The following is a 17126-nucleotide window of genomic DNA, read 5'->3' on the forward strand; positions in this document are numbered from 1 at the left end:
CAGTGGTAGAGCACTTGCCTAGCATGAGGGAGGCATTGGGTTAGATCCTCAACACCACATAAAAAATAAATAATTTACAACTAAATATATACTAAATAATAAAACCACAAGTTGTGGTGATTTATTAGAACAGCCATAGAAACAAATTTTAAATCTTTTCACATTAGTAAATTAACTTTCACATGAACTCTCTTAGACACATACAGGTGAGGCAGCATGTTAAAGATTAATAATCAACTGACTCTTAAGTGGAATATTTGTAAGCCTTACTTCCATTAGACTGTGATGCATACTGAAGCACTGAATTATGTATAAGATAAAGAACTGTACTCACTGTCAAGTCAATAACCATTCATGTTTTTATTAAACAAACTTCCGTAGATGTGAGAAATTAATTCTCTGCTAACATCAGCTTGGGAAAAGAAAGCTGCTTTTTTAAAAAGTCATGTAGATGTTGGTCACAGATAACCAGACAGAAAACTTCAGTAAATGCTTATCACCATCAATTGCTATGTTGTACTAATACTATAATGTTCTCATTAAATCAAAACTGTTTAAAATGGCTCTATTTAAAAGATGTTCCTATCATTTTTATGATCACTCTTGAAATGTTCTGGCAAAATGTATTATAGAGATGCCATTTGTGAAGTACTCTAAGTAGGATGGCAAAACTCAAATAGAGAATCACTACAGTCAAGTGGTAAGAAAATGTTACAGTAAGCAAGGAAAGAAGAGAAAGAAACAGGGAGAGCCAATGGAGGAAAGGAAAGAGTCACCTCAACATAAAAATGAGCCTCAAAAGATTCTTGGCTAAACCATTTAATACCATTTACTTAATATCATGTTTATTTTTACCTCCAAGAGGCAATTTGCAGGACACTTCTGAGCCCAAAGTAAAGAATATAAACTTGCGTTTACTAATAATGTTTTAATATAACCTCTTGGTTGCCCTTATTTCTTCCAGTCAAGGTCATACTGCTATTAAAAGCCTCACTCAAAAAGTGGTTCTATAGATGAAGTTTTGGATAACCCACACCCCCACTCCCAAGGATATGTTAAATAGATTATAGCACTAATTTGCCTATCCCTGGGACAATGAGGACTTGAGAGAGGGATCTAAATACAATTTGACTTTGTAGCTCAGTGTCTTACAAATAATAAACGTACACTAAATATATGGCTGCTGAATTTAATCATGCTACAGGTCAGAAGTTATTCAGATTCCGTGAATGAATGACTAACCTCTGCCAACTTCCACAGCATATCCAGGGTCTTCAAGCATGCTCTATTCTCCAACAGAAACCCAAATGTATCTATTCCTTAACAACATAAAGTGTAACAACTTTGAAATCCCCAGTCAGACTCCATGTTCAGAAGTTCATATGTGAATAGGAGAGCTGATGATGCCCCTCTCCAAGCACACATTTTAATAAAAAGGATGAAAATACACAAAAACTGAGATGGGTGGCCAATCCTCCTAAAACCAAACCAACTATACTCCAAACATAACTTAAAATAATAATAAATATTTATTTTCAATGAGTACTCCTAACTACTGGCCATATGCATGCTTCAGCACTTTTCTTTCCTTTTGTTTTTTTGTTGGTTTGTTTCTGTTTTTGTTTTTGTTTTGAGGCAGGGACTCATTATGTTACCCAGGCTGCTAGTCTCCATCTCCTGGGCTCCATGATCCTCCTGCCTCTGCCTCCTGAACTGCTGGGACCTTAGGCACAGGCCAGGCAAGTACATTTTCTCATAGAACCTTCACGACAATTTAAAGGAGCAAGTACTATTGTTACTGCCATCCATATCACAAACAGCAACTGAGACGCAGAAGCAAGGTTAAGGCAGGGCAGAACCAGTATGAAAATCAACAGTCCAAGTTCACAGCCTCATGCTTATAATCACCACAGAAAGTTCAGGACTATGTGACCCTTCCGTGCATTTTAAAGAACACATTAAAGACATCAATGTAAAGGCACTTTAAACCCTTCCTTTAAAACACACTGAATATTTATAAGGCAAATAAAGAAAAATCTCCATGTTTAGAAGTTAAAATAAGAAGTTCACAAAGCCAAACTGCCAATCAAAATGTAGCTGTCAAATTCTGTGAAATGCAGAGAACGAACACACCCCTCATTAGACCTTGAGGAAAACACAGAACTTCCTAAAGGTATAAATCACAGCTCTGAAAGGCCTACCTACTGACCCTTTGGTTAGAACAGATGTCTGGCATGATCCAGTAAATACAGATTGATATCTCAGCAGAGAAAGTGACACTAAAGGAACAAACAAGGACAGGACATTTTATAGAGCCTGGCTCCCCTACCAAGAGCACCCACCAAAAGCAGCACAGGAAGGAAGACACGGACCCCAGTCTTAAGGAATTCAGCTACGGAGCAAAGACTTTGGAAATGACATCTTCATATAGAGAGTATTTGAAATAACAAACTCAAATCAAAGAACTGAACACATGTAGCTCACGCCCGAACCACTGGTACTTCTGCTTACACTGTACTTGGCAAATAATAGCCCCATGTACAGATGGGTAGCAGTCAGGGAGAAACCACGGGGGAGCTGTCTGTAAAAGCAGCAAATATCATAGCAAGAGAGAATTGCAAGCAAAGGCCAGTGCAGAACATGACAGAAGGAATCACCCGAGCAAAGGGGGCGGTGGGTCGGGGAGAAAAGGATCTTACTTAAAAAAAAAAAAAAGAAAAACAAGTTCAAGGAAGAGGTACCAGTACAGGTTCAAGAAGAATACTAAAACAGAAGATATGACAAAAAAGATGTGAAATGCTATAGAGATGAATTGCCATTCGGGGAACAAAAAATAATAAGGATAAGACTGAAAACATAGTACGAAAAAAATGTTCAATGGGCAAGTACATTAAGTGGAATTCATGTCCTTAAGGGCCACAGATACAGAAAATTAAGGAAAAGGGGTATATGTATTTTCACACCTCCTGAGAAAGAGAACAAAAGCTATACTTAAATATAATTTTAAAATCTTTTGACATAAAAATTGACAAAAACAATGATATAATCGATGAAGTTACCAAGTTGTTAGGCTAATTAAAAACAGTCCTGGACACAGAAGCAAACAAGAGTAAGTGGACAGCAGGGGCTGCTTGGACCTTCAGAGGCATCAGAGGCCAGAGTGTGTGGCCACGTGTCCACCCTTCTGAGGGAACGTCAAGACTAACCAGCTCTGGTAACAGCAAAGAACAGAAAGCAAATGCTAACAACATTTCTTTACAGAACAGTAAAACAAGAAGGGAGAAAGGGGCATTTAGAAGTGTCATTCATTTTCCCATCTTTCATAGCAAAAAGTTTTAAAAAATGCTGATTCACTCAGTCATTTTAAAACAAAGTTACCAGAACTCAAAAGATTCTCTCTCTCAGTTCTTAGAGTCTCACTAAGGTAAAAGGACATTAATGCAAAATTGGTAATTTCTTCAGTTTTAAATTCAATTTCTAGTTCTTCCACTGTACTAGAAGAAACTGAAAAAAGATTTTTTTTTCATTAGAAACACATATGGTCTTCCTTTTAAGGAAATACAAAGTGTAAATATGATCCTACTTTTATAAAAACATCTCTGAATACTTGTATTGATACACACAGAGCTGCTGCAAATGAAGTTCACTAAATGTTAACAGAAGGTGTGCAGAAGAGATGGGGTTTGCATGCTTCAAAGCTCTTAAAATGAGCAATGCATCATCTTCTCAAATAATAAAGACACTCTACTTCAATAATTCTATAATCTTTTTCCCATCCCTGTATATCACTTTGTTCTCATTTCCAAGACAAGATAAATGAGTACCCAAAGTTGAAGTGATCTGACTCAGGATATTTTCATAAACACTCTTATGTACCTACTAGTTTATATCATTATCAAATCTACAAAACTTTTAATATAATTATATATGCTTGAAAACAGGATGAATGCCACATGAAGTAAGAAATGCCAAGGAGTATTCAACAAATGCTTAAATAGCCAACCAACTCTACGGACAGGGGTCATATACCACATGCATCGAAGACTCTGATCTTCCGAGGTGATTCCAATTCTGAAAATGTTTGTCTTTGAGATGAAATCACAGAATGGCACGAATGTGACCCAGGACACATTACAGGATACTAATACCAATACCATGCTGCCCTTTAGGACCCTACAGCTGTGTATCTTTTCCACAACTACATTCTTTTTGCTTTCACTGCTGAACAGCTCTTGAAATAATTCAGATAGGTGTCACAGTTCCATTTTGCAAATGAGAAAATTAAAATTCACAGAGGAGAAGTCATGGGCCCAAGATTACACAGACATAACTGCAGAGCCAAGACCTGACTTTTTTCTAATTCCACATTCACTGCCCAGGCAGAGGCCCTGCCCAAGCGTACAGAACATGACAGCACAGTTCCCTCACATGCACAGTGGCCTTCTGAGCACCTACAGCCATGGAGTTGAAAACTGAGGAAAGCTAGACTGCTACTGTTACCATCCCTCTATTCTGGACAAGGAGCTAGCCTTGGAACTTCATGGAAAAGGAATTTAAAGTCATTACACTCTACATACCAATCACTAGGAAATAAGCCCTTTATGTGTGGAATGAAAGCATGTTCAGAAAAGCTTGGAATTGTCCTCTGGGTTTCCAAATGCAAAAAGTAAAAGTCACCCTACTGCTGATGCTGGGTGGCTTAAGCAGCTGTTCATCAGATATAGTCACAGAGCAAAAGTCTTAATGTGAACTCTGATAAGCTGGTCTAATGTATATGCATGTGTATGCTTTGAACATCTGCTGTAAGCCAGCTGCTAAGAATCACTAAATGAATACATAAAATGGCTGGAAAATCAGGAAGTAAAGCCAGCAGCCAGGGCCCCCCACCCAAACCACCACATTCACAAGTAACTGCTGAAATACAGTAAGGAGTGGTATTACCCCAGGATTTAAGCTGATATTTATGAGAAGGAAATAATGAATGACTGGAATATTTTCAAAATGTATTTCATGTTTTCGAATGGCACACAGTAAAGAGAAAAATTCAAGTGCCATGAAATTGAGTAAAGAAAGAACTTTATGTGAATGTAAGATTTTTAATAAAAGGGCAGATGAAGACTACTCTTGGAAGTAAGAGTCATGGACACGACAGAAATTTTATAAATCCCAAGTAGGCTATTTACATTTTAGAAACTAAGCAGAAAGGCACAACATGATACTCTGTGTCTCTTGGCAAGATTTTATCACCACTGGCAAACTGGAAATGCACAGAACAGTTTTAAGAGCCATATTCAAATCCCTTTTCACTTCTGAAGGCTGTGTCACACTGCTTGCACTGATGACATTTTTCTTAACATCTTAATAGTGACAAGGTCAACAGACTTAAAATACAGAAAACATAAATTTTCAAAATCTGCAGTTTTCTTCCTGAATCAGACTTTGTTAAAACTAACAGCAGCTGACTGAAGCAGACTTCAAAACAAGCACCAACGTATTTTCTGTTCTTAGGGATCTATATGTATATATAACTAAAAATATGGACTGAAACTATGAAAAAATAGCAAGAGAGAAAACAATCCAATGGGACAAATACATTACATGAAATACCAACCACTCGATCCCTTATAAAGACTTTTGAACTCATGAATGATGGACTATGAGGCAGGATCGTTTAGAATGAATCACATATATTATAGACAAAATGAAATGAAAACATTTTCAGTTTATCCTCAGGCTAAGTAGTAACATGATGATTCTCTCTGCCAACATCTTCGGTTGTCATCAAAAACTCAGGGAACAATGACATGACCAACATTTATAAATTTACAATTTAACTGTGATTCATTTAAACATAAAAATTGAATGAAAACAGCATAATACGGTCTCAACATCATGCATAAGGACAGAGCTAAGGAAACATTGCATGATAGTGTCTAAAGAACATTTCCATGTCTATAGAAAGATGAAGGAAAAATTTTTACAGTTTTTAGGTGTGTCCTACTAGTCTTAAGGAGTACATAATTCAACTTCATCACTGTATAAACCGAATTATCAATGATGTGTTTGGGCCAGCTCATCTTCAGCTAGTGAAAGCCAATTGTTAATTTTAAGGAATCATGTAAGCCCATTGGCAAACCACTGAAGTCACCACCAGTAGGAGTATTTACACCACAGGAATTGACAAACACCACACATAAAACTATCATTTCCCATTCTTCACACAGTCCATCAGTTTACCAGCACATCAATGGCCCACACACACAAAAAGCACATGGTACATGAGCCCTCACAAAACAGGTGCACCCACAGAGACAATACCGAGGTCATATAAAAAGGACATTTTTGATACCCTCAAAAGTTTCCCTTGTACCAACTGAATCAATACTTCCTGTCTAAAAACTTTGCAGATACAAATACTACAAAGGAAAATTTTAGCAGTGAGCTTAGAAGAGAAGATTTTAAGTGGAAAATCATTTGTAAGTATCCATGAAAGTGGGCTCACAGAAAAAGACATAGCATGGCATACATTTATTTTTTGAAAGCACTAAGAATAATAAGGGAAGGAAAACATGAAATTATATGTGTTATGCAGCCATATGAAGAGTTCTAAGGCACATACCTCTATGCCAGATCTGTTCAGTATAAATGCTTTATTTATGAAATGGAAATAGTTTAATATAATGTAATTTCCTTGGTTTTACCTATGACTCTTATATTAAAACCAGTAAGAAATGTAAGAAAAACTCAAATAACTACCACAAATAAAGCAATGCCCGGTATTTCCCTATAGTCGAAATTTGCAGGGTTTTTCCCTCCTTTAAGTCTCAATGTATTTGTTGGTAGGAAACTAAAGTTAAAACCTTCTATCATGATCCCACTTCTCCAATGAAGACAGAGGCTTCAAGGGCAAAGAACGCAGCAACACTGCACCGGCACAGTTGTGGTTTTAGGATTAGACTCATAGAAACTGATGTACATTAAACAAAATCTGACCTCCTTTTGGGTTTTTTTTTTTTTTTTTTTTTCCGATCCCAGTGATCAGTTGTTATCAAGTGGTTTTCCACATTCTAATATTCCTTTGAAAGTTATTGCTTAAAATACCACCTTGAGATCCGGGAAAGAAAGACAGCTACACATGTACAAAAACAGATGGCTTCCTTACAAATGTCTATGTTTAAGGGGTTAAAAAGAAAAATTATATTTTACAGATAAATGTGTGTGTACAGTATTGACCTTTATCTCATTCAGTCAAACAAGGAAACGCTCTCACGGAAATAACTGTCCAAATACAATGCTCAAAATAATACTATTTTCAATGCAATTATACAACTTGATTAACCGACCTTTATTGTTTTCCTCTTCATATGGATATTCATTCATCCATTTGTTTCTAGAGTCACATTGATCCTGCAAGAAATGCACAGAGGAAGATACGGTGAGAAGAAGTTCTAAAATTTGATACTATTCCTCTACAACAGAAAGAAAAAAATTACATTTAAATCCTAGTCACTTAAGCTCATGGTGATGGAATGACACATGAATACCAGAGTTGAGGGAGTCTTTGAGTTTTTTGTTTTTGTTTTGTTTTTTCAACAATGGCAAAGTAGAGGGGGAAAAGGAAGCGAGGATGAGAAGCAGCTCTGACAGGATGACAATATCTAGAGCACAAGGTGATAAAGTCCTTCCTAGATAAAGTCCAGGGAGGGAATAAAGAATAGGATGCAACAGAGAGAGAGAGAAGGCTGAGAAGAAAATGCGAGAACCTGGCTTATGTGTGAATTTACTACACGGAAGAGAATTCACAAACACTCACATTAGAGCACTTCACTCCATTACTCTTAGAAACTAGCAAATGTTTAAAAAACTGTTGATTTACTAAGGAAATGATCCTTTTTCTTTTCACAATCAATACGGGTGTGCAGAATTAATAATGAATACATTTGGGTGGCTCCATATTGGCCAATATCCAGTAACTTTTTAAAAACCGTCTGAAGTTCACATACATCACTTCTTAAAAATTAAAGTAAATATTTACGTGGCTTATAAAAGGTCCCCAATCTCCAAGTTCACTTGGATTTCACCAAATGTCATTAAATATTACTGAGCTGGACTATTCTGATTACAACAAACCATTTGCCCCATTTGGACATATCTTACAAGTCCTCCTATTTACTTGCTCAGCATTATGTAACTTGCTTCAGAATTTCCATTTCATGAGGCACATTTTCTTTGGCATTCAGTTGAGCTGGCTTATTAGGCACAGTTGCCTTTTTTTTTTTTTTTTGGTTTGGAATTACACTCAAGAGGGGACACGCCTTGGAATTCTTCGCAGCACCTATTCAGTGCCAACGTCTGCGTACTGCAGCGAAAGGCCTGGTTTCCTGTGTATGTGTTTCCATACATCTGGACAGAACAAGGACTCACTGACTCAAAAGGCCTTAGGTGAAGTGCAGCAGAGTTCACATGTTCCATAGGCTCTGCTGTGAAGCAATCTGGCCTTTCATTTTATCGGAGTTTTAAATCAACCTCTTCCACCCAATCCACCTCAAAACCTATCCCCTAAGAGGTACTGTAGCTTTTATTAGAAATGCTGCTTAAAAAGCAACACAGACTCTTAATATTACAGTGAATAGAAATCCCTTGTAACTGAATATAATTCTTCTATTCTACATTATGGAACCACAGTAAGAGTTTCTTTTTAAATACTTCATTTAGGTACTCTGTTCTCAAAACACCTCTTGTCCATTCTAGACTTAAATTGTCAAGGGTCAGGAACTGATCTAGCCCAATGAGTTCCGGCTCCTTAAGAAAATGTATGGGGTACTTCAAAAATGGCTTCCATTTTACTTTCTGGTTCATTAAATTTCAAAATGGGATTCTGTAAATATTTCTTCATATTTTAGTATGCAGCCAGCCCTATATATCCACAGGTTCCACAATCACTGATTCAACCAACCAGAAATTGAACACATTCAAACAAATTGCACATGTACTAAATATGTACAGACTTTTTTTCTTGCCATTTCCCCCTAAACAATGTAGTATAACATATTTACATGGTATTAGTGATTCTAAGTAATCTAGAGGTTACTTATTTAAACTACATAGAAGGATATGTGTAGGTTAGATGCAAATATTATGAAATCTTATTTTATATAAAATTCTTGGGCATTTTCAGATTTGGTATTCACAGGGGTTTCCTGAGACCAATCCCCTCTTGGATACCAAGGAATAACTGGTACCATGGTTATTTTCCCATGATTTTAAATGCATTAATGCTTTAAACAAAATTCTAAATACACTATTGTAGAAACTGTAATTTCCATGTAAAATGGTATGATTTTTATTAACACTTAAATATCCATCCATGTAAATCTTGTATGAACCTAGTCTTGATGAATCCTTTGTACAACCAAAGAAGATGCCTTCAGACATACATGAATACTGATTAGGAGGGGGAACAGGCCAGAGAGGCTCACTATAGATCCCAGCCACCTCTCACTCGGCCAGATATCATCACATCCCACGCCCCAGTACTTGACTGCACCAATGCATATTCTTACTGGGAGAAGATGTGTGGGCCACCACAGTGCCATCCTTGTCTTTCACAATACACAGCGGAGAGCCTAGCAAATTTTAGGAGACCAATAAATGTTGGAGAATGGATGAAAGTAATAATGAAAAAGAGAAGAAAGATCAGAGAAAACTCACTTTGACATTAATTATGAGAATATATTTTACCCAGGGAATTTAGGCTGTAATGATAGAATCAGTATTTTTAGGTACAATCTGCAGGCTAAAACTATACATAGCACAATATCACACATTATAGCATCACAATATTACGACATTTTAGGCTTCAAAAATATATCCTAATGTGATCATTTTCTCTGAAGGCAGTTCCAAGAACTGAGAACATGAACTACTTCAAGAACTCCTTGACAATGATGAAACTGATCAGAGGTATATTTTGTACCCAACATGACAAATTAGATTTTGTCAGGGTCCTTATGAAACTGCTATTTTTTGGTTCAAAGTCTTAGTGCATGGGTCCTTCATGGTTTATTTTACCATCTACCCTTGCAGTCACCTACAGTTTAAATATATATATGTCTATGTGTGTTGAAGCTGGAGCTAATTTTTTATTTCCATCCAATTCAAATTCCCAAAAGAACATTCAAAACCCTCTCTTGCTCTTTCACCTCCATGCCATATTTGAAGTGGCACAAATGAAGGTAAGAAAATGAAGACAGTTATGAGACTAGGAACAGATCTCATCTCTATCATGTACTAGGTATGTGAGCCAAAACAAGCTGAACAGAACTGAGGCCAATATTCTTGTTCACAGAAGCAGGGATAGTCATAAGTGCTGCCTTGTCTCCTAGGCCTACCCCAATTGAAGTAGTGTCTACATGGCAATCTGCAAAATCTGCAAAATCTTAAGCACCAAACACATTAAGAATTGTCACTTTAATGGTTGAGGAACTGAACAGGGAAAGAAAAAAAAATTCCCTAAATGGAGTCCACATGATAGAACAGATGAATACTTAATTTTATTCATGCTAAGGGGCCTTTGGGTAATATCCCAAATCCCTATTGAAACCAAACCATAATATAAAATATGAAAATATTACATTTCCCATACCAGTTAATATTCTCGTCAATTTTCCAGTTAAATATACTTAGCTTTGCCAAAAAGTTTTCTGAAGTCACCCAGTGAATCTTTCAAAGACACAGGCATTTTAAAGGCCAGTATCCTCTCCAAAAATCTCATCATACATGGTTGTAGGTCTTGCTTTCCTGGCTTCAAATCATATTTAATTGTCCTTAGGTTAAGGAGAGCAAAGGATTAGTCTCTTATTTCAATATCAAAAACATGAGAAATAAAAAAAGGTCTAAAGTTGCCTTTTACAAAAAGATTTAAATTTGGTTGTAAACAAAACACTGCCACCTGGAGCCATAGGTAAATTCTCATGTTTTGGAGGAGAGTAGAATAATTTCACTTACATCCATTTCTCTATGGTAGTTAGTTACAAACCATAGAGAATGATTTTCTAAGTACTTCACTTTTTTTTCTTTCTTAAAATTTTTTACATATGATCACCCAACTTCCTTTAGAATTCAAAGACAGAAATGACCTTGGCCATATGAAAGTGGACACTATCCACTTTAAAATATAAGGAGTTACTTTGGAGTAATTACTTCAAGAGCACAAACAGTACATGAAGAATTTTACAGGACCAGGTCACTTGCTCTTTATGACATCCTAAATGATCTATTCAGTTCTCAACCTTTAAAGGTAAGTGTTTCATACATTTAAATACTTCAAGACCAAAAGTATACTTGTTGCCAGTTCCTTTAGAAGTCCCTTTATGTATCTTTAAATGGAGTTAGAGAAACATGTTTTAGATGTGTTTATAGACAGGTGACTATTCAAGGTATTCCACTCTCTGCCCAAAGGTAATTTAGTTGTTCTATTTCAAGTAAATTGAATTCTGTTGCTGGTACAGAAATCCCATTTGGAATTCTCCCTTCTAGATTCAGGTTTACAAATCACTGCTTCATTAGTTGTGATCTTGTATTTTCCAGTATTGACACAAAGAAAAAAAAATCAGATAATAGAGGTTAATATACAGGTCTGGGATTGTGGCTCAGAAGTAGAGCACTTGCCTGGCATGCATGAGGCACTGGGTTCAATCCTCAGCACCACATAAAATAAAAAATATTGTCTCCACCTATAACTAAAAAAATAAATATTTTTTTTTAAAAAAGGCTAATATCCAGAGTCAATTCAGTTACCACAGATTTCCAAGCAGATGAGAGAGTTGGGCGGGCAGGCTTTGTACATACATGTCTGGGATATTATATAACAGGTCCAAGTTTGCCTTGCTTTGAGTATCAAGGTTTCTACCAAGTAAGTTGATTTTTTTTTCTTCATTTAAAGCTATTTCTGTTTCATTTGTCTCAGAGAGTTATCTTGGGAACTAAAAATATTTGAAGGTTAATCTAAATATTTCTGGAAATAAATGCAAATCTAAGTGCTATGTTTTCACAGCTATTTTTACTTGAGATGAAGAGAAACTAAAGACACAAAGCAGAATGCTTGTTGCTAAGTGACAGGTGACCCTACTTTTGAACATGTACATCACATGTGGATTTCCACTAGACACATGTCATTCTGTATAGAGAAGCAAACTAATGTTCAGATTTTTTTTTAAATAGGCCATAGGTAATCAGCAAGTCCTGTTTATATGAATAGAGATGCCCCTCACAATAGGAAAAGATTGTATTTATTTCCAATAAATATAATAACTTCAATGCAGATGATTTCCTGGACATATTTTATAATGGCACAACTACTCTCTCACATTCCAACTCTTCCTCTAGACAAAAATCACACACACAAAATTCTATCAGGTCTCCTTTGGCTCACCAGGCAATCCAGGGGGCAACAGAGAAAACTTCTGGATTTCACATGAACAAATTAATGACAAGTGTCCTTCCATTTGCAAAAGGCCAAGTGTCACCAAGAGAAGGTCCAAGTATGAAAGCCAGACAAAATGAACATCAACTGTAATACTTCCACATATCCCGGTCTCCTTATTTGTTAAACTGGCACCATAAACCTTCCCTTTTTTTTTTCCAAGTTAAGAATACTGAAAAATAATGTCTCTAATGTGTCCAAGGGCTATTTGGCCCATAAGAGGGCCAATGAATGTCAGTCCCATCCCTACTTCCTACTTTTAAGATCAAGTATACAAACACCTCTTTCCACTTAAACTTTCTGGAGAACTATATCCTATCTTGAGACTTAAGTTCCACTTTCGAAAATGATGTTCAACCAGGATTGTGTGTTTCTCAAAGAAAGGTGATACAGAAGAAATAGAGTACAATCTCATAGTACATTGTTTATAATTCATCCATTAAGAGAATTCAATGGTGCAACAGCTAACAGAATTAGGAGAAAGGGAATTCAAAGGTCATTAATAACCTATATTCAATAATAATCCCCTTGGAATTCCAACTACAAATCAATCAATTGAAATTCTTCTATTTTCCCGTTTCCAGTTTTATGGTTTCAAAAATATATATACTTTCATCTAGGAATTCTTCACTATTAGAAAATCTGATTTAAAAAAAAAAAACTAAGAATTAAGGTCCTTCTTGGAGTAAGGTATGCCTGAAAGCTTGAGCAGTCCATTAAGGACAGAGTTGGGTGAATAAACAGCCCAATTTCAAGAGGAGGAGGTAAAGCCAAAGCACAATGACATGGAAATTACTCTTTTAATCTGTTTTCAGCTTCCATCTCATTTCAACCACATCATTCTATACACCCAGAGAACAAATAAACCTTTAAAAGAAAGTAACCATAGCAAATGAATTAAGCATTTCTTTTACATATATTGTGCTCAGTGTAACAGTTTGAAAAGTAATTTATGCTCTGCTTATAGTCAAGTATAACTGCCATTTTATTGGGATTGCATAGTCAAAAATCTGATTAGTACTGCAAAGGATTGACAAGATGATTACATTTGCTTTTGTGTGTCTAATTCACGTGCCTTAGTTTGTAACAAAATATAAGCATGTGCCATTTGTGCTTGCACGTAAGCCCGTGAGTACCACGTTTCACTACCTGCTGCCAAAAGGGCTGGCCACACACAAGTTTGCACTGCCAGATGAAGAACAATGGCATCCTTCTTTTAACCCTATGTATCAGGATGTGTTTTAAACTATCAACCTAAAGATGTTAAAATCTTGGGGTTTTTAAGAGGCTGGTGGGAGGGAGGAAAGAATAGAGTACCCCGAATGTCTTCTCACCAATTCACTTCCTGACACTATACACAAGTGAACCGTGGTTTTAAGATCTATGCATTAAAAAAGCAAACTTAAATTTTGAAACCAAACGAAAATCAATCAAACATATACTTGGTATCAATAAAAAATGCTTAGTTGGCACAACCAAAGAATTTCTCTACTACTTTGCTTCAGTGGGTTGCATAGCCAGATAAATTAAAGAATAAATAGCTTAAAGTTTTATACACTAAAAATCTGTGACATACTGAAGAAAAATAAGTCACCTTATTCCGTATGCAATATACTTACTTGGCTTTTCTATTCATTGTTACCTTGTATGCTTATCTGCCAATGCTAAGCAAGATAAATCCATTCAAATGCATAGTAAACAGTTTGCTCAGGGAATAAATTTATTTTCTAGTCCATCACAACAATAGCTGATTAAAATATGTTGTTCTTATTCACTTTTGAATTAATTCACATGAAATACAACAAATATTTATTAAATTGTGGGGAAAACATTCCATCAAACTGTAAAACCTGAGTAGAAAAACAAACGGCACATGCTTAATTATGGCTGACATTTAAATGAAATTTGCATTCCCAAAATATTGAGCAATAATCAGAAAATATCAGACAAAGTATTTTTAGGATACTTGCATATTCAATACCTTCACACCTCTGAACCCAAGAAATGTGGGTTTTATAATATAATTTGAAAGAGGGATCAAAGAATTGAATAATTTGTTTTACTGACATTTTGACATAGTGATTCAGAAACATGAGGAATTATTTCATTTTTTTAATGTCTATCTTATGCGTTGCCGAGTGCCTTGCTGAGGAAGTTTTAAAAACCTGAACTCATCACTCCAGCATGTAGATTTAGACATCATATTCTTCATCCTACATATCTCATAATCCACACACTAAAGCTAGCTATCAAAATAATCAATTAGAATTTCCCAATGATGAGCAAGTTAATAGGCTGTCAAATAGGTTGCATAATGATATGTTTCTCTCATAACTAAATACCAGATAAATCAAAATAATATTTGTTGAGAATGAAAAATTTTAGGGTGATTCTTATTTGTAAGAACCAAAAAAAAGACCTCTTTGAAAATTGAATACTAAAATTTCAGAGAACCAACACGAATATACTCCAGCAACTGATCTCAAGTGATATCATGGACTTATAAGTGATATATGTTAGAAGGTAAATATATTCTGTTCATTTATCCATGAATCACCTACATGGTGGGAATGAAGGATATGAAGAATAATATGCCACAGCACCTGATTTAAAATAGCTTACACTCAACAAAATGCATCAAGTATAAAGCAAAGTAATTATAACAGTAACAATTCTTTGAATGATACCACATATTTAACATTGACTAGGTGCTTTTAAATACATTATCTAGTTAAATCATGTATAAAACAGCTATTCCAGCTCATAAGATATGACATCCACATTTTACAATGAAAACAACTGTTATGCAAGCCAATATTCTTCCACCCACATCAAGATGCCCTCCTTAAGAACAAACCAGGAAGTCTGGTGAAAGAACAGATTGGAGGTTGAGGAAAAGACAAAGTTCATTCTAGAAAAATGGGGGACAAAAGACATTTCAGGTAAAGAAGGCAAGTTGGGGGTGAATACATTTAAGTCTGATTTTGAGAACAAGCATACATGTGGGTAGATATGTATATTGCACAGAGAATACATTTGAATATGCACACACATATGCAAAAATGTCCTATGAATCAACACTGTTACATTCATCAGCCTATCCCGCTGACAGAGGGGCTCTAATATAAAAAGGAAGATTTGTGTCAAGTGAGTAAGAAACAATCCTGAAAGTCTAACCTCTACTGCCTTAGGTGTACAGTTGTCTTACATAAAGGGATTTAGAGTACATATGCTAAATCAGGAACACTGATACGATTTTTTTAATTCTATGAAAAGTTACATAAGAACTGTTTTCATGAATTGTATGCCATATGATTCTTGGTATTTCTAACACCTCTGATCAAACATTTCCGAGACAAATATGAATCAAAAAAAAGCCCATGGATAACACATGTGTAAATGTACACACATACAGCCAAGTGCTGGAGGAAAACTGACCAAGGAGAAAATCCTGAAGAGTATGCATGTTAGAAATGTAAGTTTATCTTTAAAAACAAATTAAAACAATAATTTTTTTAAATGACTGAAAAATAATAGTATGGCACCAAGGCCTGTCAAAAGCATTTTGAAATAATAATCTCAAAGCAAATATTGCATAACTGTTTTCCATAATGACTGTACTAATCCACATTCCCACAAACAGTGATGATGAGTTCCCCTTTTTCCACCAATTGCAGCAACATGAATGAAACTGGATAAGCTAAATAAGATAAGTCAGTCAGGCACAGAACCACAGATTCTGCATATTCTCACTCATTTGTGGAAGCTAAAAAAATTGATCTCCTGGGTCCCCCAGGAGTTCATGTGTCCCTTGAAGAGAAGGGACCCAACACAAGGGTCACTGGGTCCCTACCCTGGGAAGGGATGAATATTGCTTAAGGAAATACACTTTGTTCTCTCAAAAGAAGATGTTATAAAAGAGCTAGACTGGTCCATTCTTACTCTCTCTGGTGTCCTGTCTTGCCACATGATCTCTGTCACACAGACTCCCACCATGATGCTATTCACCATGACAGAGCCAACAGGGCCCTCAGCAGAGATGAGCAGATATCAGTGTTTTGCAAGCTAAATCAATCCTTTTTGTCATTTTTATTGGTTCTTTCTTGTTGCACATGACAGTAGAATCAACACTGATATAATTATAAAAGCATGGAATGTATCTTGTTCAAAGTCAGGCCCCTGTACCTTTCCTTCCCCTTCCCTCTCCCCAAATCCTGGTCCCTTCCCTCTACTGATTTTTCTTCCATTTTCCCATTGTAATATTTAAATTAACTTGTAGTGGGTGTACATGACGGTGAGATTCACTGTGGTGTACTCATATATGTACACAGGAAAGTTGTGTCAGATTCATTCTGCTGTCTTCACTTTTCCCATCCCCCACCCTTCCTTCATTCCCCTTTGTCTGCTCCACTGAATTTCTACCTCTTCCCACTATTGTGGGTTAGCATCCACACACAGAGAAAACATTTAACCTTGGGGCTTGGGGATTGGCTTATTTCATTTAGCATGACAGTCTCCATACCCATCCATTTATCAGCAAGTGTCATAGTCATTCTTCTTAATGTCTGAATAATTCTCCATTTCTTTACCCATTCATCTGTTAAAGGGCACCTAGGTTGGTTCCACAGTTTAGCTATTATGA

General features: G+C 36.0%; 1 protein-coding gene across 2 annotated transcripts in view; it reads right to left on the reverse strand.

Moving 5' to 3' along the window:
• Klf12 (KLF transcription factor 12) overlaps positions 1–17126 on the reverse strand; it is a 426606-nt gene that overhangs the window by 284745 nt on the left and 124735 nt on the right. For both annotated transcript variants that reach the window (XM_026398090.2, XM_077792866.1), the window contains exon 2: positions 7344–7407. In XM_026398090.2, the coding sequence (XP_026253875.1) occupies positions 7344–7376 (33 nt within the window). In that variant the 5' untranslated portion in view covers positions 7377–7407. The remainder of the gene's footprint in view (positions 1–7343; positions 7408–17126) is intronic.

Source organism: Urocitellus parryii, chromosome 2 (genome assembly GCF_045843805.1).
Source record: "Urocitellus parryii isolate mUroPar1 chromosome 2, mUroPar1.hap1, whole genome shotgun sequence".
Classification (NCBI taxonomy): domain Eukaryota; kingdom Metazoa; phylum Chordata; class Mammalia; order Rodentia; family Sciuridae; genus Urocitellus; species Urocitellus parryii.